This window comes from Orbicella faveolata, unplaced genomic scaffold (assembly GCF_042242905.1).
Source record: "Orbicella faveolata isolate gen_17 unplaced genomic scaffold, um_ofav_v1 contig_27, whole genome shotgun sequence".
NCBI classification, from domain to species: Eukaryota; Metazoa; Cnidaria; class Anthozoa; order Scleractinia; family Merulinidae; genus Orbicella; species Orbicella faveolata.
In genome coordinates, this window is record NW_028301555.1 from 4,062,160 (window position 1) to 4,087,500 (window position 25,341).

General features: G+C 38.6%; 1 protein-coding gene across 1 annotated transcript in view; it reads left to right on the forward strand.

Annotated features, from left to right (window-relative positions):
• The first annotated feature begins 3,315 nt into the window (after positions 1-3,315).
• Positions 3,316-25,341, forward strand: part of LOC110053365 (puromycin-sensitive aminopeptidase-like) — a 23,730-nt gene continuing 1,704 nt past the window's right edge. The window contains exons 1-23 of the mRNA XM_089296470.1: positions 3,316-3,627; positions 6,401-6,482; positions 6,918-7,117; positions 7,982-8,089; positions 11,015-11,215; positions 11,767-11,863; positions 12,123-12,156; positions 12,897-12,967; positions 13,205-13,239; positions 14,528-14,536; positions 15,433-15,584; positions 15,781-15,793; positions 16,474-16,578; positions 17,271-17,331; positions 18,294-18,403; positions 19,022-19,085; positions 19,624-19,757; positions 20,793-20,927; positions 22,007-22,226; positions 22,795-23,102; positions 23,790-23,842; positions 24,237-24,336; positions 25,197-25,244. Of these exons, the coding sequence (XP_089152596.1) occupies positions 3,358-3,627; positions 6,401-6,482; positions 6,918-7,117; positions 7,982-8,089; positions 11,015-11,215; positions 11,767-11,863; positions 12,123-12,156; positions 12,897-12,967; positions 13,205-13,239; positions 14,528-14,536; positions 15,433-15,584; positions 15,781-15,793; positions 16,474-16,578; positions 17,271-17,331; positions 18,294-18,403; positions 19,022-19,085; positions 19,624-19,757; positions 20,793-20,927; positions 22,007-22,226; positions 22,795-23,102; positions 23,790-23,842; positions 24,237-24,336; positions 25,197-25,244 (2,610 nt within the window). The 5' untranslated portion in view covers positions 3,316-3,357. The remainder of the gene's footprint in view (positions 3,628-6,400; positions 6,483-6,917; positions 7,118-7,981; positions 8,090-11,014; positions 11,216-11,766; positions 11,864-12,122; positions 12,157-12,896; positions 12,968-13,204; positions 13,240-14,527; positions 14,537-15,432; positions 15,585-15,780; positions 15,794-16,473; positions 16,579-17,270; positions 17,332-18,293; positions 18,404-19,021; positions 19,086-19,623; positions 19,758-20,792; positions 20,928-22,006; positions 22,227-22,794; positions 23,103-23,789; positions 23,843-24,236; positions 24,337-25,196; positions 25,245-25,341) is intronic.

Below are 25,341 nucleotides of genomic sequence, written 5' to 3' on the forward strand. Positions count from 1 at the left end.
ATGATTCATTCATTCATTCGTTCGTTCGTTCGTCAATTCATTCATACCTTATTGTTTAAACTACACAAGAACACATTTTCCTCAAAAGAAAACAATTCATGTGACAAATTTTATTTGTCCGTTCATACAACAAAACATAAAACGTTGTTTCTATGACGAGTTTCCTTGTTCAAAAACAGTGTCAGGTTGTCAACGAGTAGCCTTAGTAGTGTTTGTGTGCAACGCACAACACGTGAAAAGGAAATAAAATCTTCGTCGTTTTGGGAAATTGTCTTGTTTATAATGTATCGTGGTTCAGAAAGTTCTTTTGAAGGACCTTTTTACTAGTTTACACAAGTCCGTAGAACTTTTGAATCTACTTAGGGTTAATAAGATAAACTTGTTCGTTAAAACAACCAAAACAAAGGTTGTCAAGATCACTTGTCAAGGAAAAAGAAGACAAAGAAGGCAAAACCTGTTTCATTTTAACTCATTTGGTGAATAACCACTACAAACAGACCGATGAATTACGCATATAATTTAAATGTGTCAGCTGTCGGAAATTTTCTTATTTACTTCTTGAGTGATAACAGTATAGTCCAGTCTTTTTGTTCAGTCTGCATTTAAAAGGCTGGAGCGAGAAAAAAAAAACACAAGTGACAAAAAGTATTTGTATTTTCGTATTCTAAAGTGTGTCACATTCTACAAGGCAGAATTTAACGGCGAGAATAACAAAAACCTGTAAAACATTTCCCATAACTTTAGTTGAACGGCTTTAAGGTTACAGTATACCTTCAGATCGGCAATTTTCTTCAAATTTGGATTTTTGGTTCAAACTAATGGTCGAAGAGTAATCTCTAATTCCTGAAAACAAAATTGAAAAAAACTCAATATTGGCGGAGAAATGGAGGTTTTACGTTGCGGCCGGAAGTAAAAGTTCCCTCTTGATTGACAGCCCTATAACGTGTACGCAATCAACCGAGACTACTTTCGCAGGAATATATGGATACCACGAATTGGCTGGCTACTCAGATCCAAGCATTTTTCGTATTAGATGTAATTCTATTAAGTTATAAGTAAACATGGACCACGAAAAACTCTGTTTACCAGTTCGAAAAAGCGAAGAACGAATCAAAACACATCAATGAGTGAAGAAGCGAAAGTTGGCCTCGCGGATGAAGCTATAGCTATCGTATCAAGCGGGCAAAAAGATCGAGTCAAGAGTAGAGAAAGATTCTGTAAAAATTTGGGAACTCGACAGCTGTAACAGCAACGTTTACATTGACTCTTTTGTTGAGTCCGATACCGATGAATCGCCCAACTCATTGAGATCCATTGGAATATTATCCATGCACATTTGCTCCGCCGCGCTTTCTTTTGTTCAGTTTGTTCTCGTCGCCCAGCCACTCTAGCGTTCGTATCCTTCTACGTCTTCCCCATTTTGCCAGACCAGCTTCAAGAAAAACCGAGCTACAGAAAAATTATCTCTCCGCCATGAGCGCATTGCGAAACACAAGGGGTTTTTCGAGATTCACGCGTAAATTTCACCGCGAGTTAATGGTAGTAAATTTTCCAAGCGCTGATTGGCTCAGTGATCTGAGAAACCAGTTGAAGGCGTTTGTGGGCGGAGTTTGTTTGCGAAGTAAGAGATTTTTCTTAGCGCTGTTTTCTCGAATAAATTTTTTCGCTTGAAGCAGACACTTTAAAGAGTTACAACTCAAAGGGGATTTGTTTGATTGCCCTCAAATTTGGACAGGAGCTAGATTAACATATAAAAAACGTGTCTGCGAATTGTTTATTTCGAAATATTTTTTCTCCGAGAGCAATTTTTGTACGATCACTTCACATTTTTTAAATCCTATTTTGAAAATGCTCTGTAACTTTTTACTGCAATTGAATGTGGCAAAACGCAGACACGCTTTTTTAGCGCTTTTTGTCCTGAAACCGAGGAAAAAAATACATTGGCGAAAAACAAAATTCGCTTTGACTTGTAGCTTCAAAAGGTGATTAGGACGCTCGCATTTAGTGGCCGTGAAAAAATCGGCAGTTCATTTTATTTCAAAATTTTTGGTATGGTTTGATAGCCAGCTCTATAAGCTTTAGTTTGATATAGGGATTTAGGTATCTACAGCTTAAACCGGACGCGCTACATCGCTTGGACGTGAGACACCCCTGAAGGTATACGGTAACCTTAATCTACAGTGTAAAATGGGGATGAAAGGCCTACACGACACCTAGGTTCGTGACATTTAGAAACATTTGCCATTCTCTTATGAATTTCGTTTTCTTGACCTTTCTGTCGATTGATCTGACCGTGTTTTCTCTGAAGGGTTGTTTATGCTGTGTTTATAGAAAGGCTTTCAAGCAGGGTAGAGCTGTTTGACCGTGGTTCAGCAAAATACTTTTTTACTGAGTTCATAAGGCTGGATGGTTTGTCATTGTGTCCCCTCAGTGTAAAGTTTGAAATTCAGCTCTGTAATTTGCCATTTGCTTTCACGGAGTGTCCACACTAGGCCAGAGAAATTTCAAAACGAAATTTACTTCTACGGTTAGGCCTACCGTCCACACTAATCCGGCACAAAAACGAAGCTTATCGAAAGCGCTCTTCAAGCCGGAGGAATTTGAAAACGCTGGCTCTCCGTTTTCGTGTGGACAGAAAACATTTTGAAAACAGACTGGCTTTTCGAAAATGATGGCGTCACAATAATCATGTGATTTCCTTCACCGAGTTTTCCTCAAACACAAATCCAAAATGATCGATGATTGTTGTGCTTTTAAATTTCTCCGTCGTAGTTTAGATGGAAAACGTTTGATGCGTTTTCAGTGTGAAACCTCCGTTCTTAAATCTCTCCGGAGTAGTGTGGACGGTTCTTGCTCATTTCTATTGTAAGATATGTTTAAGCACGGTAAATATTCCAATATTCTGAGGGAACAAGGTTGAAAAAAAAAATTCGTGAACTTGTTGGTCACCTTCAATATATATTGTGACGCTGGGCCTGTTTGTTTGATTAAAAATGTTGCAAGTTATGTTGCACTCATCCCGCTTCAAATTCGAAAGAGCTACGAAATCACCTTAATAGGAAGAAGTTCTGTCTTCTCAAACTTACGTTTAAGGACCAAGTTGAATAAATTAGTTCAGTTTCCCGAGCCCGATGTTTAGTTTTATTCCTCCTCTGCTCGTTTTGGTATCTTTCCGCCTGATTCAAATGCAAATGTTCTCGCACAAGTGTGTCGACTGTTATGCCACTGCATCCAGACGACATTCGTACGCTATGCGAACCTACTGTGTCCGAATTGCTTCCGAGGTATTTTCACGGAAAACATCGGTTCTTCGGATTCGGATCGTGTAATCCTGGTGAACTCTGCTGGCCGGGGCACATGTCAGCATTTCTTGGAAGAATTCTCCGCGTTCGTGTTCTTGTTTGCCAAGGGTTTTCAAGGCCTAACAGCAAAAACTTCTTTCGTCTATCCAACTCTTTCTGTCTGGCGAGTTCATCTTTGAAGCCTTTTCAACTGTCTACAACGATGGCACAGAAGAAACCTTTCGAACGACTTCTCACAAGTGTGCTTCCGAAGAACTACAAGCTGACATTGAAGCCAAATCTTACGGAATTCACCTTCACCGGGGAAGAAGTTATCGATGTGGAGGTAATTGAACACTAGGTTTATTGTACACAGATCTTATTCATTCACGAAGTTGTATTCCTCGAAAACAGTCTTTGATTGGAGGTGCACAACAGGACTTAAGCTTATCTTTCGCTTTCTCTTTCTTTTAAATTGTCCGAACCACAGACCTGATGTTACATTTAACTAGCTTGGTTAACCTGGATTTTTTGCTCATGAGGCACTTGCAAAATTATCTCCGTTATCTATGGTACCTTTATCGATAATCCTACAGGAATGAAATTATTGCCAATGAATTTCAAATTTGATTTTGATCAATTGGAATTTCTCTTTTCCATACCCACCCCCACCTCCTTGCCTCCCCTCCCCCCAGACTCCCATGACAATTATATTTTATGCAGGGATGGGTCAGAGTGGAGAAGGGGTGGGGGGTCGGGGGAGAGTAATGCTGGTTATTAGGAAAGAAGCCAACAAATTCATTCATTCATTTATGGTTCTCAGGGCTGTCAATAAGGGCCGTAACCCTTAACACCCACTACAACTCAGCATGCTTGATGGGCCCTTGATGTTATGGGTGAGTTAACGCCCAAGTCGCTAGTGGAGGGAAGGTGCCTACAAAGCCCGGGGACTGCAACCACAGTCACATCCCCAAGGCGCTAAAAACTGCTGAAAAGAGGGGGGGATAGGGAGGGAATGCCAAGAACCACTAAACTACTATAATTCAACCCACAACGCCTCGCTAACAGAGCAAGGAACACGCTGCAAGCACATCAATCTCGTTCCCAGAGTCTTCGTTCCTCTTGACCAGCGGTTGGAAAACGAGAACTCTGGGAGCAACCATTTTGAAATAACTGAATTCTGGTGACTCCGCCCATCTGGTTTCACTGCACAGTCTGCATCTATGGTGCATACCTGAAATGGTTGTTCCCAGAGCTCTTGTTTTCCAACTGCTGGTCAAAGGGAACGAAGACTCTGGGAATGAGATTGCAAGCACATGGGACGACAATGCATGTACTAACCAAGAATAACGCTGGACAATGTCAGCCCCAGGACTCCCACAGCCATATGACTGCTGTAAACGCTACAGAACACACCAAACGCTTAAGAAATGCTAACAGATGGCCAAGACATTAACAAATGCGTACAAAAAATGCTACTGACCAGACTAGCTCCTGGTCATAAACTATGTAAAATTCATTGAACTATATCAAACGCTACAGAACGTACCAAACGCTAAACAAACGCTAGCAGACGGCCAAGACACTAACAACTGCCTACGTAAACACTACTGACCAGGCTAGCTCCTAGTCGTTAACTATGTGAAATTCCATGTAACTATATCTTACCTGTTCTTCATAAAATTCACCGTTAAAGTATAATGTAACAAATTTGTCATGGGTGTGAAGATCAAGGCTACGGGTTCATGACACAAAACTTGATGACAGTCCTAGTTCTCTTGTATTTTGAAACCTGGTAGATTTTTTGCTTTGTCGTTGATATTAGTGGTCAGGGTGCATTTTGTGCAGGTTTACACCAAAGACTGTCAATGTGGATGTTTGCTGTTTCGGTTACATTCCTGTAAAATCTTGGTACTATGATTATCAGTTGAGTAAGGCACAACAGAGCCTTGGTGACAAAGTTATAGACTTAAAATTATGGTGTTGCTATGGACAACTTTCCTTGTTTCCAATGGCAACAGTATCGCTGCCTGCAATTTGGCACACTTTCCTGCCAATGACATCAAAGACTGACAAGTTGCCACTGGAAACGGAGCCAGTTACCCGTGGCAACTTCACAATTTGAACGTTAAAACCTGCCTTACTCAACTGATAATCACATGTTATACTTTGGTGTGTGCTACCTTGAAATGCACTTTGGATTCTTGGTCTAGCACTTGGTTGTCATGTGCTCTTCTTAAACAATGTACTTATGTAATAGATGGACTACATGTAATTAAATTCTAGTTCTAACTATTAACTAATAAGTTTGGGTAATCATATGAATGGGACTACTTGTACAATAATGGATTAAAACTACAAGTTCTATAATTTGAAAATTCTCTCAAAGTTATCACAAGCAGTTTACATGTAAAATTTAATTCTTAATTGCTCAGGCTTTCATATATGTATGATTACCCATTTATCATATGACTGAGAAATTCTGAGAAAGCACAATAATTAATGTACATATAAATTATTTACACTGTGATACATGTACAAATGAAAAAATAATAATGTCCAATAAATTGGCCTGTTTGCATCCAATCACAGTAAAGTGATTTTCTCAGTCATGTACATGTGAAATCACTTTTTATTATTACATCGTGGCTTGAAGATATGAATCTCCTTTCTTGTGTTAACAACAGTATTTTACCACTCGAAAATAAAATTTATATCTCCGTGCTGCCATGCAGTATCCTAATCCAAAATATCCGCCAAAATAGCCTTAAAAAGGGTTACCTTCAATTGTTTCAACGTGATCAACCAGTTATGATGATAATTTTCAGAACATGTAATTATTTAGCAGGTCTGTCATTCAGTTTTGAGTCACCTGTAGCCTTGTTCTCCACACCCGTAACAAACTTGTTACTTTGTGGGTGAATTCATTCATTCCACAACAGGCAATTTCACCCATAGCATCAAGGAAAAATCAAGCATGCTTAGCCATAACAGTTGTTGCATGCTTTTTATGACCCTTGATCGCAGCCTTGTTTATTAAAATAGTAATTGGCTTATATTAAAGGTGGTCACATGTGTTTTCACTCCTTTATTATTTTGTTGTTGCTGTATTTATGTAGGTTCGACAAGCAGCAGACAAGGTGACCATGAACTGCCTGGACATTGTTATCAAGTCTGCAAATTTCTCTTCTGATGGTTCAGGTAAATCACAGTTTTATATTGATTCATTTATTAATTTCTCTTTCTTCAAAATCTGAGACACACATTAGGCCAATTACATACATGGAAGGTCATTTACTATAAATGTTCGGTTCATGCAGTAGGTCAGGAAATGGTGAGGGAAAAATTTAAAGAAATTTATAATGTACATTATGAAGCTTAATTGGAATTTCCAGAGGGGCTGGGGACAGGGTCTTCCATACCCCCCTTCCATCAGGAAAGTATGGATATTTTTCTGGAACTACACATGGTTGCATTTAATTTGCTTTGAGTTTTGAGTTATATTAATTAGTGTATTGTCTGTGTCCTTTGTGGTTGGCCAGACTTCTGATGTAGACTTTGCTTTTGGTTTTATGATCCACACTCACAAAACCACTCTAACAGGAGTTCTAACTGATTGCTGTTTTTCTTGTTCAGTTGTCAATTCTTCTGCAATCAGTTATGACAAAGAAGAGGAAACAGTGACAATCAGCTTCCCTTCACCCCTCCCCCTGGGAAATGGTCAGTTATGCATGGACTTCACTGGCGAGTTGAATGATAAAATGAAAGGATTTTACAGGAGTAAATACACTGGGACAGACGGAAAAGAAAAGTATTGCGCTGTCACACAATTTGAAGTATGGCTTTACACAGTACTTTCACATGTTCCTTTTACTTTGCTATGGTTTTACATTGTATTATGTATAAAAATGCTCTCACCAATTAATATTAAAAGACTTCATTTACTTTTTAAGAAAACTATCTCTTACATGTACATGATTACTTTACTAGTAAACATTTTGTACTTACAGTACATACATGTAATTATACATTATGTATTTATGTGCATTCTGTAGTACATGTGGTGCAAACGATAATATTGCAAACTGGACTGATTACCTCCCAAAAAAGCCTTTGATGAACACTTCCTCTTAATTCACGTTTGTAAAGACAATATTAAAAGAGAGTGATGAAGAGAGATAAGGAGTGATCAAAATATGATTTACATGTACAATATTTACAATATATTAAAAGGATAGATTTAAATAACGACAGTTATTGATGTATGAAAAACACATCCTAAATTTATAAGAAATTGTCAACTTAAAGTTCGTGCACCTAGTAGCTATGGAAATCCGTTTGGAATATGACTTTTTGGATCCAAAGCTGTGTACAGTATGTTGGCAATGTTCTCTAGTAGAGGAATCTCTAGTAGAGAGACTGAGTTGCAAAAATATACTATAACACATGTAGCTTAATTTAGATTTCTGAAGACAGAGTCTGACTTAATTGTGTTTTTCTTTTAAAATGAATATGCTAACGGCTTGTGCAATTTTTAGAGGATTTTCAAATATATCACCTGTAACTTGTAATATCACTGTCCTAAATCCTCTTACACTGATATGATTACTAATTATTATACATCTTATGTACAGTAATTTATTTGTCTTTAAAAGTACATAACATGCATTTTAGCTGTATGTTTTTTTTTTTTTTTGTAGCCTACAGATGCTCGGCGAGCATTTCCTTGTTGGGATGAGCCTGCCCTTAAAGCCACATTTGATGTTACTTTGGTTGTGCCTAAAGACAGGGTTGCTTTGTCAAACATGGTACAGTTGTGTGTAGCTAGCTAGTTCAAAATAATAATAATGAACCTACAGTATTAGACAGTGTTGATTCAGAAAAATTATTACATTGTACCTGTAACTCAAGGTGAAGACTGCAGAATACATGTATAATATAGTTACTCTTTAAACCAAGTGTAATTCAAAATGTGCTGTAGAGGTAACTTTAACTATATGCAGTAATTACTCCTTTTTTCACCATATAATGTGCAAAGAAAGTTATGTCCGATAGCTGAGGGCTTTTGGAATTTGTAGTCAGACTAGTGGATTCTGTTCTTCACATGCCCATTAAATTACAGACTGAGGTACTGTAAGAGAAACACTTCTAAGGGTCTGTGAGAATTTTGAGGGATTTTTGGAATTCAATCTTACTAATTTCATTTCCAAATTTTTGGTGGCTTCTGTCCACCTTCATCAGAGTTAAAATCTGTAGGTTCGTTATTGCTCGCGCTACAAGCCTGCAACTTGCTGTTATTTTATTTGAATTAACAGTAGGTAAGCACAAGGGAGCTCTCTCCTCTTGCTGACAGTAGCACTGTCCAAAGTTGAGAATGGCTTTGACTTTTTAGTGCATTCACTGCACCCTGCTATTCCCTTCCAAATAGAAGTCCAGTCAAATCGTTTTTAGATGTACAGTACCGCTCAAAAGTAAGTTACCACTGTCTCGCGAGACGCATCTCGTTTCTCGTGAGACTCGTCTCGAGAGAAACAAGATGAGTCTCGAGAGAAACGAGACGAGTCTCGTTTCTCGCGAGTGCACTGGAAGTACCAATGCTACGCATTCGTCGGTATTCAAAACCTGTTTTGTTAATAAGACGTCTGTATCGTATCGTATCGATTAGCGCAGTAGACACGATTTTCATTCTCATCAGCAATGCGTGTGTACCATGTGTTTATTATAAATTCTCAAGCGTCCAGTATTGTTTCATACACATCGGCCAAACCTTTTTTTATTCCAGCCAGACTTGTTTAACGTTTAGTTTTTGTAACTACATTCACGATAAAAGTTGTGGAGTTTTGTCACCCGATCTACCTGTTGGAAGTTAAAGCAGCGATCACGATCACCAAGTCAACACAGCAGCGCCGCCTATGTTTTGCCAACTATCGCTCCCAACTAATTTGTCGGGAAACTTGACGAACTTTTTATCCAAAGATTGCGAACATACGAAACGACGCTAAGTGTTCCGTCGAATAATTTAATATTCAAACTTGCGAACACCCGCTTTGCACATAAGCCTCGAACTTTTTATTCAAAAGTTGCGAGCACGCCACGCTTTGATCATACTTCACTTCACATTTGAATAACTAATTTATTCAAACTTGTGAACGCTCGCTTTGCACTTGAAATCCGACTTGACTAACTTTTTATTCATACTTGTGTACGCTTGACAACACACGCTTTGTAAACATAAGGAATCTCGACTACCTTTTGAACACACACTTTAATCACTGAGCCTCGACCAACTTTTTATCCATATTTGTGTTCACACGCTTTTTGCCACATCAAACCTCTAACATTTTATTCAAACTTGTGAACACATACGACACCACACTTTGATCATGAAACTTCAACTAACATTTTATTCAAACTTGTGAACATGCGACACCACGCTTTGATCATGAAACTTTGACTAACTTTTTATTCATACTCGTAAACATGCTAAACCACGCTCAAGATCTTTGTTGTCGAGCAACTAAAATTCTATCTGTTAAAGAGAGTGTATTGTGCCATTGGAAAAAAAACGATTTATATCAAATAGAACCGGCGATGTTTTTGCCGCGACGCTTTGCAAAACAAACTTCATTTGCGTATTAAATCGACTGCTGCTAGACAGAACTTTCCCTTGCAAAAACATTGAGTTACTGTAAACGTCGCATCACATAAACATTATTAGAAACTCCTGTCTTCAAAGATATAGTATTTTGCCGTTTGAATAAACGATTTATGCCAAATAGAACTGGAAATATTTTTAGTGTTTGCCTTGACGTTTTGGAGGACAATAAAAGTTCATTATGTTGTTGACTTGTCGACGCGTGCCGCTAGACAAAACTCGTGCTGGCAGAAAAATTTAAAACTACATGTAATGTTTACGGCGCATCTCAGAAACCTTGATAAAAACTCCTGTCTTCAAAGATATCGTATTTCAGCGTTTGAATGAATGATTTATGCCAAGTAGAACCGGAGATATCATTTTTTTCAACAATTTCCGTGACGCTTTCACGACTCCCATTCACAATTGACTCGCTGGCGCATGCCGAAAGCCGGAACGTTTTTCTCCTATGCAAAATTAAATGTTTGTTTGAGTTAGCGGTTATTGCAGAGCGAGCAAATGTAGGTAACTGAATCATTCAGAGTGAGCAAGATTCACAAAATCAACTCTTTGCCCCCATGATCGCACAAGTTGAAACGCATGTAACTCTACTTGTAGTTACATTCGATGTTCGATATTACCTTTGTTCGATATGAATCGAGCAAACGATCGATGCATATTTTATGTTGGACGGTCCCATCAATTTGACAATGAACTGCAAAGCGGCAATCGTTACCCGTAACCGGTTTCTTACGCGTAAAATACGCCATACTAAACGCTTCAGTGATTCTCGAGAGAAACGAGCCGCAGCTCGCGAGAAACGAGAAACGTCTCGAGAGAAACGAGACTCGTCTCGCGAGAAACGAGACGAGAGGTGGTAACTTACTTTTGAGCGGTACTGTAAAATTCCTACTGTTTCCCAACCTCCACCTGCTTTTAATACTGAAAATACTTGATAGCCCCCCTTCCCCTCTCCCTTTGAAGATAAGCTCATTTTAAAAAAGCCTTATGTACAAGTAGCAGTGCATTTTAGTCTATTATCAGAATTTAAATTATTTTGTTTTCTCAAGAATTTGGCACATTGTCTCTCACGTGACAGAATGTTGTAGAAGAGAAAGATGTTGCCAGTGATGCCTCCCTTAAAACAGTGAAGTATGCACAGTCGCCTGTCATGTCTACGTATCTGGTGGCATTTGTTGTTGGGGAGTTTGACTTTGTTGAAGGAAAAGATGCTGATGGTGTCCTTATTAGAGTTTACACTCCAAAAGGAAAAGCCGTCCAGGGGCAGTTTGCTTTAGAGGTAAGGAAATTAATGATTGTAAATTAATTGTACTGTACTTAGTACCTTCAATGCTTCCTTTGTTCAGGCAATGTTTTGGTTTATTCATGGTGGTCCATGGTGCATGAGTGTCTGCCCATCCACCCCTTCATCTTTCTTTCCTCTGTCTTTCTTCCCTTCCTCTCTCCCTCCCCCTCACTCTTCCTCCCTCCCTCCTTTGCTTTGTTGCCTCTTTTCATCGTTGCTTTCTTTCTTGCTTCCTTGCCTCCCTACTTCTGGTCTTCCTTGCTTCCCTACTTCCTGTCTTCCTTGCTTTCCTACTTCTTCCCTTCCTTGCTTCCCTACTTTCTGTCTTCCTTGCTTTCCTACTTCCTGTCTTCCTTGCTTTCCTACTTCCTTCCTCCCTCCCTCCATCAGTTACTTTTTTCTCATTATTTTCCCTTGACTCTATCTTTTTTCCTTCTCTCCTACCTTAGGTTTTTCTTTCACTCGTTAATCCTTCTGATGTTTAGTATACATCATCACCTCTGTTTAGTAATCTTCATGACTTTGCAAATGTACTTAATTTACAGGTTGCACAGAAGACACTACCATTTTATAAAGAGTACTTCAACATCAGTTATCCTCTACCAAAGATGGACCTCATTGCTATTCCTGACTTTGCAGCAGGTGAGAGTGATAAGGAGAGCAACATGAAAGAGAAGATTTTATATGGTGGCATGAATATATGAATTTTATCTTCAAGTGCCAATGGTAACTCCCACAATTGAGTGTAGCAAACAAGTGAGAGATACCATCAAAATGAAAAGACAAATATTTGTGTCCCCAAGTGGCCAACCATTTTAATTAAATGCAATGATAAACTACATTTACTTGGTTTCTCAAGAAAAATATAATGTTTAAAGATGTTTTTGTCTTTTTATTGCAGGGGCTATGGAAAACTGGGGCCTTGTTACTTATAGGTGAGTCATGATTGCATAATATAGTCAGATATTGTTCCCAGATGGTTTCCCCCAACATTCCGTCTGCTGTTACTCATTTACATACACCTGAGTGACGACTTTTCTGAGGCACTGAGAGCAATCTCATTCCCAGAGCCCACGCTTTTTCAGCCTCATTGACGATCAACTGTGTGACACACAGGATGAAATAAAAAACCTGAACCAGAAAATCCTGGTTCTGGTTTGACTGTGCACATGCTTGCAAGCATAATGGTTCCTGAACATGTAGAGAGTAATTGATGAGATTAGTGTGCCAGCTGGGCTTCCAGTTTCTCTCAGAGGTCTCAATTTCTTTGTGTTAACCAAAAGGATCGTAGCTTAGAAGTGGAAACAAGATGGCACTTTGATAGTGATTAAAGGTGTCTTGCCCAAGAACACACAAATGAACTTGGTTAGGGCTTGCACTCAGCCAGACCGCTTAAGCCGGAGTCCAGCTCACAAACCAAAATATGCCACATGACTGTAAATCACATGACCCGCCTAGATTAGCTCAGATTAGCTAGATTAGCTCAGCTATCCGCGGGCATGTTATAATTGTAATTTTAATTTGAAAATAAAAATGTATGTTTGTAATGTATGTTTGTAATGTATGTTTGGAGTCAGGTGGAAACAATATGATAATTTTATTGTTGCAGTTCATAATGTCCACCTACTTTACAGTTACTCATAAGGTTAATAGTATAATTGTGTTTTGTTCAAAGGGAAACTGCACTTCTTGTTGATCCAGAAAACTCATCTTCTGCAGCTAAACAGTGGGTTGGACTTGTTGTTGGTGAGCTATACTGTGTAACAGCTAAATTCTCTTTGTTCCATGTAGTTTTCTTGTAACGTTATGCAAGTATTTGAACTGAATCACTTATTGTCTATTAACTAAGTGTTCGTCTATTAACTTTTTGACATCCATGATTTCAATCTCTTAAAACGCCGAGTTGGTCAATAATACATGTTATTTATCATTGTTTTTCTTATGTGTTTAAAACTGGTTATTTTTGGTTTATCTTTTTCAAAGGACATGAACTTGCACACCAGTGGTTTGGAAATTTGGTAAGTGTTTAAATGAACTTTATTTCTTAGCTTCTTGCTTCTTGAGTTTATTAACTGCGTGGCCATGGGCCGAGTGCGGTTCATGTTCTACCCATGGTTTTTTTTTTTTTTTTTGTTGGAGACCAGATGCAGACCTCCACTCGGCCAACTTTGAATTACGCGATCTGTAATGTTTACTCGCCAAACCCTGTTTCTTCAGGGTCAACAAAAATCTCAGATTACAAAGTCACGCCGAATTCACGCTTTGCAAAAAAGTCTCTTCAAAACCCTGACTTCGAAGCGATATATCACTTTAGCGTTAATAGCTACCTCATATCGGCAGTAGTAGAATCTATTCCTTAACAATCCAGCTTCATCATATTAAAATTTCAATGAAATCAAACAAAACCAGAACTAAATATAATTAGATATTTTTTGTCACCCCGCTTCATTGCTTGAGTCAACAAAGGAAGCGACGGTCGCCCATAGCCACCGAAACAGACAAACAACACGAACCGACCTTTTCGGTCAAAAAAATCCAGGATTATTGCCTGAGAGCTGAAAACTGAAGAGGAAAATCTTTTTCGAACTTTTCCCAGGTTATTTAGACGAAAAATTGACCTCAGCGGGCTCCAAAAGAGAATGAAACAAAAAACAGAGCGAGACAGTGAGAAGAGCCGATAATTTATTCAATTTGTTTACCGCATGGCCTTCGTTATGTTCAAGTTAAAAAAAAGCTTACTTCTGGATAATTTCAGCCTTACAAGCCAGCAACTGGTCCCAAATTACTTTCTGTATCCTTAAAAATGTCCTGACTTCCATCTCCGAAAGATTTGGCCGCAATTTTTGAGCAAATAAACATTTCGCCGATGGCAATCACCAATACGGTGGCTCTCATACTAATTCGCTAACTTTACAAAACCCTCCTGACGGGGGGATATGACGAAAAGGGCTGAAAAATGATGGCTGGAAATAGGGTAATTTTCTCAGCTTCCGGTGTGCCAAATTTGCTGGAAATATAAATAGGTTCAAAACCTATTTTTTTTCCTTTTTATTTTTTCCTTCGGTTCACTCATGATCCCATATAACCTGCAATCAGGGTTTTTTTTTTTTTTTTTGGAAAGAAGAAGGACTGCTTTGGAATGTGCACTGCATTGCGACTGTAGTGCTAAGAAAACAGTTAAATTTTAAAAGCGCGGTTATAAGATCCAACAGATCTTCTTGCTTATTTACAGCCAGGTCCTTGTTTTCCAAAATTAATGTCCATGGATACATGAAGATGTAACATTTTCATTTGTTTTTGTTTCAGATAACCATGGTAGGTGTTCTTTGAAGCAGTTCAGTCTGTGAAGGTTCTCCTCCTGGATAAGTGACTTTCTTGGCCAACGCAGGGGTGGGATGAAAAATGCTAGCTGAAGTATTTGAGCAGTTCTTGGCTAATACAATTATGAATTATTATCTTATACTGACACTGTATGTATACACCATACAACATTATAATTTTACTGTGCAGCTGGATGAGGAGAAATAAACCAAAAGTAATTATCAAAATTAATGGGTATTATATAACTATTATCTTTGGGTTACCACCAAATTCTCAACTGATGCAGGGCTGTCATTAAGGGCTGTAACCCGTAACACCTGTTACGGCTGAGTATGCTTGATTTTCCATTGGTGCTACGGGTGAAATTGCCTGTTGTTGATAGAATTCAACCACAAAGTAACAAGTTTGCTACAAGTATGGAGAACAAGGCTACAGGTGGCTCAAAACTTAATGACAGCCCTGTGATGTACATGTACATGTAAAAGGAATTGTAACTTACAATAAATAGTAGATTTCATTATCTTATGTGTTGAACACATGGGGTGGCATCCACTCGTGAAATTATTCTGGTTTGTGCAGAAACATGCCAGATGCAAATTGTACGTACATGTATTACCATATACATGTATTGCTACACCCCTTAATCAAAAACTTGAGACAGTGTTTTACCACATTTCCAAACACTGAGAAGAGGTTAGTTGATATATGATACAAAGCAGATAAAACAAAGAAATTATTGAACATCAAAAAATGTATGCTAACTGAGTACTGAATGTTATAGAAACACTATCCCAGTTGTGATGTCCTTTGTTTAAACTTTATGAAGTTTATTGAGGAGTTTGAGAACAAATAATTTTAGGCTCTTTAACTCTGCTATTTTCCACTCTCAGGAATGGTGGACACATTTGTGGCTAAATGAGGGCTTTGCATCATGGATAGAGTATCTGTGCGTAGATCACTGTTTTCCAGAGTGGGATATCTGGACACAGTTTGTCACGACTGATTTCTCCAGAGCTATGCAACTAGATGCCCTTACTAACAGGTAGGTTGGTATGTTGCTTTTAATTAGGACAATCTTAGAGAGATGAAACCTTGCAGAGAACTGAAAGCACTCTCTGTGTTCTGGATTTAGCATTCCAATAATTGGAATGCTAAATGAGTTCCAATCTATTGGTTAATTTTGCAAAATCTTGTATCTCATTTCCTTGCTCTTTTTTTGTTTCATGTTCACGTTCAAGTCACCCAATTGAGGTAGGTGATACAATACTGGCCTGGTGGTAATATTTATATGATTAAAATGTTTTCAGATGTTTTCAGATTGTTCGTTTTCATAGCTTAACCATAATTAAAATAATGAAAAAAAAATTCAACAAGGAGGAGTATACATGTATAACTTATTTGTCTATTGCACAAGTTAATTCCAAGAGAATAAATTGTGACAATACATGAATGCACTACGGACAAACCACTGATGCATCTTACAAGTTACATGTAATAGAGTTGCTGACATGTCAACCTAGTACACAGGTCACATGTCAGTTACCCAACCTTAATGTCTGTCAACTGACTGTCATCTGACGTGTTGGCCAATCTATTGATCGAATTGGTCAGGATTGGTCGCAATTACCCAACCAGGAACAAGACCAGGGGGCGGTTCTAGGGGAAGGGTGGAGGGGGTGCGCACCCACCCCCTCCCTCTGAGATGTAGCCTTCTTCTTCGTATTCACTTTTAAAATTTGTTTACATGTACCTCACCAGTCAGTTACCCCATTCCTTAGTGGTGCACCTCTCCTAAGAAAAATCCTGGATCTGCCCCTGAAGACCCAAACCAATATTAACATACACACCTGTTATACATGTGCATGTACACCTGTACTATACTTTACTTACAAGGCAAGTGCTCTGATCTCCCTTGTTTTGTGTTTAATTAGGTCCCTGTTGGACATCCTGGCGAGATTGATGAGATTTTTGATGCAATCTCATACAGCAAAGGAGCATCTGTCATTCGAATGCTCCATGATTATGTTGGTGAAAAGGTTTGAGCCAAATTTTGAATAATATGCATGTACCTGTATCGCTGAGTTACAGCCTTTGTCACAAGAGTTGGAAAAATTCATTTTATATGCATTTTGCCCCTCCCCACCTCTGTGCTATGGTGACAAAACACTTTCATTTTCATTTTACTATTTTCCAACATTGAAAGGGGGAATGGGGGTGCTGGCACTTATTCTGTAGGTATTATGGTTATGAGTTTATGTTTTTGGCATTTTCCAACACAATTTGTCCATGGTTGTAGCTACATTACAGCTTTAATTAAGCACGCATTCCAGCTGGAGACTGGTGCCCAGTTTGAAACCACAGATCTATTGTAAAACATTTAACGCATGTCTAGTGTACATGTTGTGGTTTTGGCTCAGAAGATGTACCTTTTGGGATTTTTTTTAACAGTCGTGTTTTTAGCAGTTTTTATTCTTCCCCGATAATAATGATTCTTGAAATATTGCAGTTGAAACTGAAAAAGGATCCCGTTATTGTCATGCATGTCACATTCGAAAAAAGACGTTTTCTGCTATGATGTCAGTTTAAACTGATGCTAAGAATTATTGTAGTCTCACTGCCCTAATAATAATTATTTCATGAGCTTTCAGGCATTACCTGAAGTTTCCAGGACACCCTTTGCTTTAATATTTAGATTTTTGTTTAGTTTTTCTTGTCTCTTTTCTTCTAGGCTTTCAAAGAAGGACTTTGTTATCATCTGGATAAATTCAAGTACAGCAATGCCACAACTGGTAAACAGTGTACCATGCAATAATAAGTATCTTTTTTCTGTGTGAAGGATGCTTTTTCAGTGTTTTAGGCTTGCTCTAATTAATTAAAACACATTTTATTGTTCTTTGTTTAATAAAATAATGCTGTATTTACACTAAAAGAAAATTTTCAGTAGCTTAAAAATGCTGGCCATAACCAAATGCCCATTTATAAGAAAATAATATGAATTTACTACCAGAATTGCATTTTTAAAAATTCAAATTATTTTTTAGACAAAAAAAAAATGTATAGTTGATAATATTTATTTATTACTTTTTAATGTAAAATTCCGTTTAAAGAGAATTAAGCATACAGTTGTAAAATAATACTTGACAGAGCATGATAAAATATTATGGCTAGTAATGTCACCTTCTCTCAGATAAATAAACAGCTTAAGATTTTAGAGAAAGTAATTTTGCTTCCTTAGTTCTGTGGGAAGTGAGTTGCAGTCATTCTCTCAAGCGTGTGTAAAACTGAAGGTAGTTCTTCCACACGAGGTTAAGACAGAATCCACCAGAAGTTTGAGTAACAAGTGGGCAAAAACCTAGTACAAGATTATTTACATTGTATTGCAAACTTCTGTACAACTGTTTTAAATATCTCCTAAAAAAATCATCTCTAGCAACACCAAATGTTGAAAACGAATGTTGAACTTCGTATGAAACACTTGAAAGTACTGGTGAAATGAAACTAATGATGAAATTTTGCCTGTGTTTGCACAAGTTCTCTGAACTTTGAAATTATTTTCTCTCTTTCCCATGGGAAATTGTTTTCGGTGTGTTATTTCAGTCAATTATTTATGTATTTAGCGTTAAGAAAATGTAAAAATGACTGTAAAATACTTCATATTATTCTGGTACCAGATTTTTGTCCACTAAAACCTGAAATTGCTCGATTTTCTATCGGATTTCGTCTTAATGCTTTGTTGCACATCTCATTTCAGAGGACCTGTGGGCCAGTTTGTCCCATGCCAGTTCCAAACCTGTGGCTGCTGTCATGGAAACATGGACAAAACAAATGGGATTTCCTGTGCTGTCTGTTACAGCAGAACAGGTACAGTGTACATGTGCATGTACAGTCAGAAAGAGTCGTAGTTCCTTGAAAATTAATTTAGGTGGCAGAGTCGATGGTCCAACCACTGAAGTAGGATCACGACTGTGCACAGTTGATAGTGCATTTTTTTTTATTATTATTTTTGCAGTCACCAGAAATGTGCCAATAAAATTATGTCGGGCAACTTACATACAGTTGAACTTCCCATAAGCGGACACCCTTGGGACCAGAAAAAGTGCAGGTTAAGAATGCGGTGTTTGTATTTTGTTGAGACCAGTACTACTTACACTTTTGGGAGGTATCTGTTAGCCGAGATTTGACTGTAGATGACTTTATAATAATGTTGGCATACATGGGCATGGAACTCCCAAACAATGTCGCAAGATTAGTAGCCTTTGCTTGCCGAATTCTTTTTCCGTCCTCGCCGGGAGCCTGTTCGCTGACCAAAAGATTAGCTACGGTAGATAGTTCTTCAACATACAGAACGTGTAGCTTTTGTCAGACCAATTTTGTGTTGGTCATCATCTTGGTTGATCTTTCCAATGATTTGATTGGTGAGCCTTTCTTGTCTGTTCTGTGGGTATCAGTCAATATTAAATGGTTTTATTTTCATCTTAGAAAGGAGACTCAAGGGAAGTTACCATCACACAGAACAAGTTCTTTGCTGATGGAGTCAGTCAAGGTGTGGCTCATTACCTAGTTTGAAAATGTTGATATCCCTGTAATTAACTAATATTTTTATTTATCTTTTTTATTTTTTTAATTACTTTTGTTGAAACGCACTAAAATGGGATTGTACGATACATCTTTGCATGGAGGTCGCATTTAAGATAAAGACTTGACCGAATTTGGCATTATACAGGTGCTGGTAATGAAGTTGTTAGTGAGCAAATGTTTCTTAAGTAAGGGAATGATGGACGCAATGTTATTGTAGGTGTGCATGGATATGGTTTTGACGTTAAATCCAGAAATCTGCAAAATATGACAAGCTGCTCTTTGGAGAACTTCAGATGATGACGACAAATACATGTACAACCATGCCTTTTTATGATGACTTTGTGTTAATGCTTGGAGACAACTGACTGACAATATTATGCTCCCTCATCATAGGCCTGCAGTGCGTGCAGAGAGCTAGATAATAAAGCTCTGAGGGAGATAATATTAATATTTGACGTAATTCACTGTAATAACAGCAGGAGCTTTTTTTCTTCACAAAATAGGTTCCTACCATTGGCAAGTTCCAGTGAGCATTTCATCAAGTGCAAATCCTCTTGAAAGTGTAGCCAGTACGTTATTGGATCAGACATCTTGTACTGTGACAGTCAGTGGAGTCGAACCAGATCAGTGGGTTAAGGTATGCTTCTTGTTACCATGCAGCCTTTGACATGTACATTCTTATCCCCAGAGGCGGCGCTCCTTTTGGTCAGCACCAACAATCATGACTTCTGGCCCAGTCCAACACCGGAAGTCCATGATTCATGGACTTCCCGTCATTCTGCGCATGCTCAGAGTCAAGTCTGACAAATCTGATTGCCTCAGTATGCAAAACAATTACTCTGCGCATGCTCAGAAAATTGGGCCTTCCTAGAAGCCCAATTAGAAGGAGCTTAGCCTCTTGGGACGAGAATGATGCCCATGAGCTGTACTCGTTTTCGTGAGCATGCGCAGAGCACTCGTTTTGTATTCTCTACTGATCAGATTTGTCAGATTCGACAAGAAGTTTTGAATCTAGTAGTCCGAATTTCGAGTTGGGCCATTCACTTTGCGAGTCTGGTTGTTTGAGTTTTTATTTTAGCTGAGCCAAGAAAAAATACGGATCTATTGTTTGTTGGTATTGTTTCTATTTTTCGTTGCTCTGTTTATATTTGAGAAATAATTCGTTTCCTCCAAAAAATTCTTTCAGTGTCTCAAAACGTAAAACTGAAAACTCAAGTCCCAAAACTTGATTCTCAGATCTTGAAAGCATTAAGCATTGAGCATCGATTTTGAGTTGAAACTGTCATCATACATTGTATGCAGTTATAGGCTTACACACGTATTGCAGTCCTATGGTACAATAGCTAGGTAATAAATTAATAAAGCATAGACACATTTGTTTGAATGTTATCACCTCTGAAGGATTTGCTGCCAGCCAATATTGGCTCGTCATTGATCGATTTTGCGACAAAAGTTGTAATTACTTGAGAAATATCCGGCTTTCTAGGATAGCTTGGTGAAACTTGTAGCACTGTTGGGAAACCAAAAGCACGGCACTAAAACTCTCAAGAACTTGCTTTTTGTACAAAGCAGTTTCCATGTGAACTCGTTTAAGTTGTCAATGCCAGGTTAATGTGCAAAACAGCTTGCTTAAGATAAAAGTTGTACAATGTACTCCTCTTCTGTCTGCTAGCTTAACCCAGGTCAAGTTGGTTTCTATCGAGTTCAATACTCATCCGCCATGTTGGAACTTCTGCTACCAGCCATCAATGACAGCAGTCTTCCTCCAAGAGACAGACTGGGACTACAGAGTGACCTCATTGCTCTGGTATGTACAGAAATCCCTCAGTCAGGCTTGATAATTTGGAAATATTGTCAGTGATATCTGGGACAGGTGACGTGAAAACCGATGGTTATCATGTTGTCCTTGCGAGCCAAATAGACCTGGGATGTTCGTCGGAAAACTTGATTTAAACCCTTTAGGAGATAATCTGGGTGTGGCTCTTGCTGTATTTGACCCCCAAAAGATCCCCTTTAAACAGGAATGTTTTTGTTACTTCTTCAAGTGCACCCTGAAAGATACATGTACTTTGACGGCTGAAAATAGTGACATTTCGTCCTGAATATACTAAGCGAGACTACAATCGTTTATTTACACCTCTAAGAGAGAGGAAAAGCATCCCCGCCCTTTTCTTATAGGAGTCCACCCCACCCCGCTCCCCCCCCAACCCCCGGGCAAGTGCTCTAATAGGTAACACACAGCCCACTTATAACATGTAGGTAGCTTCTCTCTCGATATAAAATAAACCTATTTCCTTTTATTTGAGATGGTGTTTCATATTGGTAGTAAAAATTCGTCATGATTATTTTCTGTTTAACAAATTGACGTCAGTTTTTCATGCGTCTGTCGTGTTATTGACAATGAATTTTGTCATAACATTGTCAAGGTAGCTGATCCGCAGACTTCTTTGACAATTTTATGACGAAATTCATTGTCAATAGCTGGACAGACACTTGAAAAACTGACGTTAATTTGTTTTATGCAGTAACAAATTGTCAAGTTGTCCGCTCTCTCTTGTTGACGCACCTCTTAAATTAAATATTCGTGTGTCTGTCCCCTTATTGACAATGAAAATTAGCCAATGAGCGCACGAGAATTTCTGCAGTTATCGTAAAAATGTGCTTCGCACATATTACGTATTCATTGTTATGAATGCAGTAGTTTGTGCGTCAAACTTAAGGCTTGGACATTAAATTAGTTAGTTTGACCTTGGTCTTTACAGACATGTACACGATGGCTATTCCCAGTGTTCTTGTTTTCAGTTAAAATTGTTTGTACGTGAAAAAGATATTGAGGTGCAAGTTGAGGTTACACTTCTTTCTTTGTATGTTCTGTTTTCATTGCAGTGCCGGGCTGGCTTAGTGTCAGGTCCTGATGTTCTTAAAGTGGTGGAGGCATTCAGCAACGAGACAAATTACACAGTATGGAATGACTTGATTTCTAACATGGGTGGTGTGGGGGCAATTCTACAGTACTCTGACTGTTACTCTAGCTTCCAGGCCTTCGGCATCAAGCTGTACGAACCAATCGGCAACAAGCTTGGCTGGGATCCTGTAGAAGGAGAAGGTAGAATAACATTCCTTTGTTAATGAGTGGCTATCGAAAAAGTCTGTCGATGACCATAGTATGTGACCATTCAGATGAAAGCTATTGAACGGTACATTCATGTGGCACTGTTTATTGTGCTGTACAAGGCGGTTCTAACTATTACGTCTGTAGATGAAACCGTAGTGTGTGACCATTCAAGTGAAAGCTATTGAGCAATACTTTCATGTGGCACTGGTTATTATGTTGTACAAGGAAGTTATAACTTTTAAGTCTGTGGATAAAACCTTAGTGTGTGACCATTCAAATGAAAGCTATTGAGCAGTACTTCCATGTGGTGCTGTTTATTATGCTGCACAAGCTGGTTATTACCTTAACATCTACGGATGAAGCCCTAATGTTTGACCATTCAAAAAGAGCTTTTATACCGCACAGGATGGTTTCGCCAGCGTAGAAATAGTAATCATCATGTGTGTGTTTGTAACTTTTTGCGATCGTAGAGGAAATCCTAATGTGTGACCATTTAAATGGAAGATGCTAAGCAGTATTTTCTTCTCAACTAGTCTATAATACTGTTTATTTCATTCAGGACATCTTGACGCCCTTCTACGAGGTCTGATAATCGGCCGTTTAGGCAAATATGGCCACCCAGCTACTCTCGCTGAGGCACGTAAACGATTTCAGGCTCACTGCGCAGGTGAGTCCACCATCCCAGCGGACTTGAGGTCAGCGGTGTACAGCACAGTTCTTAAACATGGCGATGACGTTAGCTTAGACGCCATGTTGAAGCTGTTTAGAGAAGCTGATTTACACGAAGAGAAAGTGCGATTGATGAGATGTATGGGGGCGGTGTCACAACCTGAACTGATCAAGAAGGTGTTAGATTTCTCCATATCGGTAAGTTTTGCTCGGTTTAACTTTATCTTTTTTTAATTTTTTTGATTATTTTTTTAATTTGTCTTTTAATACTGTTGGAGATTGTATTCAATGGATTAGCGTCCCGTTTAAGGATGGGGGTGTTGGGAGGGGTGCGGGGTGGGAGCAATACTCCAACATGGTTGCCACTGGTCAGGAAATGGTCAGTGAAAAAATTCTTTAAGGTCAAGGAAACGACAGGGAATTCTATTTTGAGTCAGGGAAAATTGACATTTTGAAGAAAAGTCGGGGAAAATTGAAATAATTTAACGCGGCTAATTTAATATCATTGAAGGCTGGAAGAAACATTTGGGGTTACTGTGATCTCAGCGATATTTTTCCTTAATGAATTAGAAAAATGTTTTGGAAACTTATCCGTCTTAATGAATGAGCAGGAAGGATGGCTGTAAGTTCATGCCAGAAGCCGCTACTAGACCTGATATTTTGTATTTTTGGGTCAGGAAAATGCTATTTTTATCAGGGAAACGTCAGGGAAAAGTCAGGGAATTTTAGAAAGTGATATCTGTGGCAACCATGTCCTAGTCACGTTCTTGGCGCAGAAACCGTTTAAATACTTTTTGTATTAGACGGGCATGTAGTTAAGTGATGTCTACCACAAAGTAGTTGGTCAGGTATTAATAGAGCAATACTGTCTGGTTTTTTTTTTAGGAAGAAGTTCGTTCCCAGGATACCGTGTTTGTGATTGCGGGCGTCACTGGCAGGTCAGTGGCTTCTCCTCTTTGGCTATAGTTGCAAACTGTTTTAATTACCTTCAAGGGATGGTGTCGCAGGCGATAAAGACGAACGTATCACTATTTTTTTTTCTTTTTCTTTCTTTCTTTCTTTCTTTCTTTCTTTCTTTTTTTTGAATTAATGCAATGGTGTCAATGAAATTTTGTTGCTTTTTGGTTCGCGTCACGCCTTGCAAACGTAGTTCTACACATTGTGTAACATTTTGTGTCACGCTGAACTCTCATTCAAACCTTCCTAAAACGGTCTCCTCTTTACAACGGCCGGTTAAGTTTGGTATCCATGGTCGAGAGGTTCAACTGTATTTCAACCGTATACTATAGTCTTTTTTGTTAAAATGGGAATTATTCTTTTTCGTTCTTTCAGTGTGAAAGGCCGTGACATGGCCTGGAAATTCGTTCAAGACAACTGGGACGAACTGTACAATCGTTACGAAGGAGGATTCTTGCTTTCTCGACTCATCAAGGTTACATGACGTCATTGCTTTAACTTCTCATTCAGCAGTAGAACTAGGTTCAAGACAACCTCGTCCCCAGGGTCTTCTTCGGTTTTCAAAATGGCGGGTCGACGAGCCGCAATTTTTAAAATCGTTGAGATAGAGCAGGTTGGGTTTATGATTACAATTCCATGCCTTTTTCCAGTTTAATAGTTCTGAAATTGCGACCTCTGTGACGAAACCATGAAAGCGTAGTGTGGATTCAAGCTTCTGCGATTTTTCGCCTGATTCTGAGAAGTTTGCAACATAGTTACTAATATCAGTAGACTGTGAGAAACGCTATCAATAGTAGTTTGATATTGTGTAGATACTACTCGACAATTGACGGGTTTCCATTAGGAGATGAAAATGGCTAACGACAGCGAGGATTTAGGGAGACGGGTTGCTGTCTGGAGAACTTTAGGCTAACGATTGCAAATTATCTTCCTCTTTGACATTGATAGGTCTGGTTAGTTGAGTCAACGACCTTCTTGCTAAGTACATGTACCCTTGCCAAAGTGAGCGAAATTGATACATCTGCAGCCCTCGTGCAGCCCTCCTGCTCAAAGGCGTTTCTGACTTCGTGGGCTCGCGCTATCCTTAGCAACATGTCGGTGTGTTGCGCGCGCAGTTCGTTTTCGTAGATGCTCTTGAATACAAATGACAGATGCGTAATTTGATATTAATGATAGGGAAAGAACTGATTCATTCAAAAAGTGTCCTAATCTGATGCCAGAAACTCTAAAGAAATATCTTTGATTTTCCCCAACCAACCTAAGCTTTGACTTCATAAGCCTTTATTTATATCTTTTGCAAACTTTTTTTCTGTTTTTTGTTTTTTTTTCCGGCAGTCAACCACGGAGATGTTTGTTACTGAACAATCCGCTAAAGATATCGAGGTAGGTTTGTTCTTCATGCTTTCACCAGTTGAGTAATTTAGCCCCCATTATCCTTGCTGGCTTTTTCTTCGAGCTTTAGCCTCTTCTGTGATTTGCA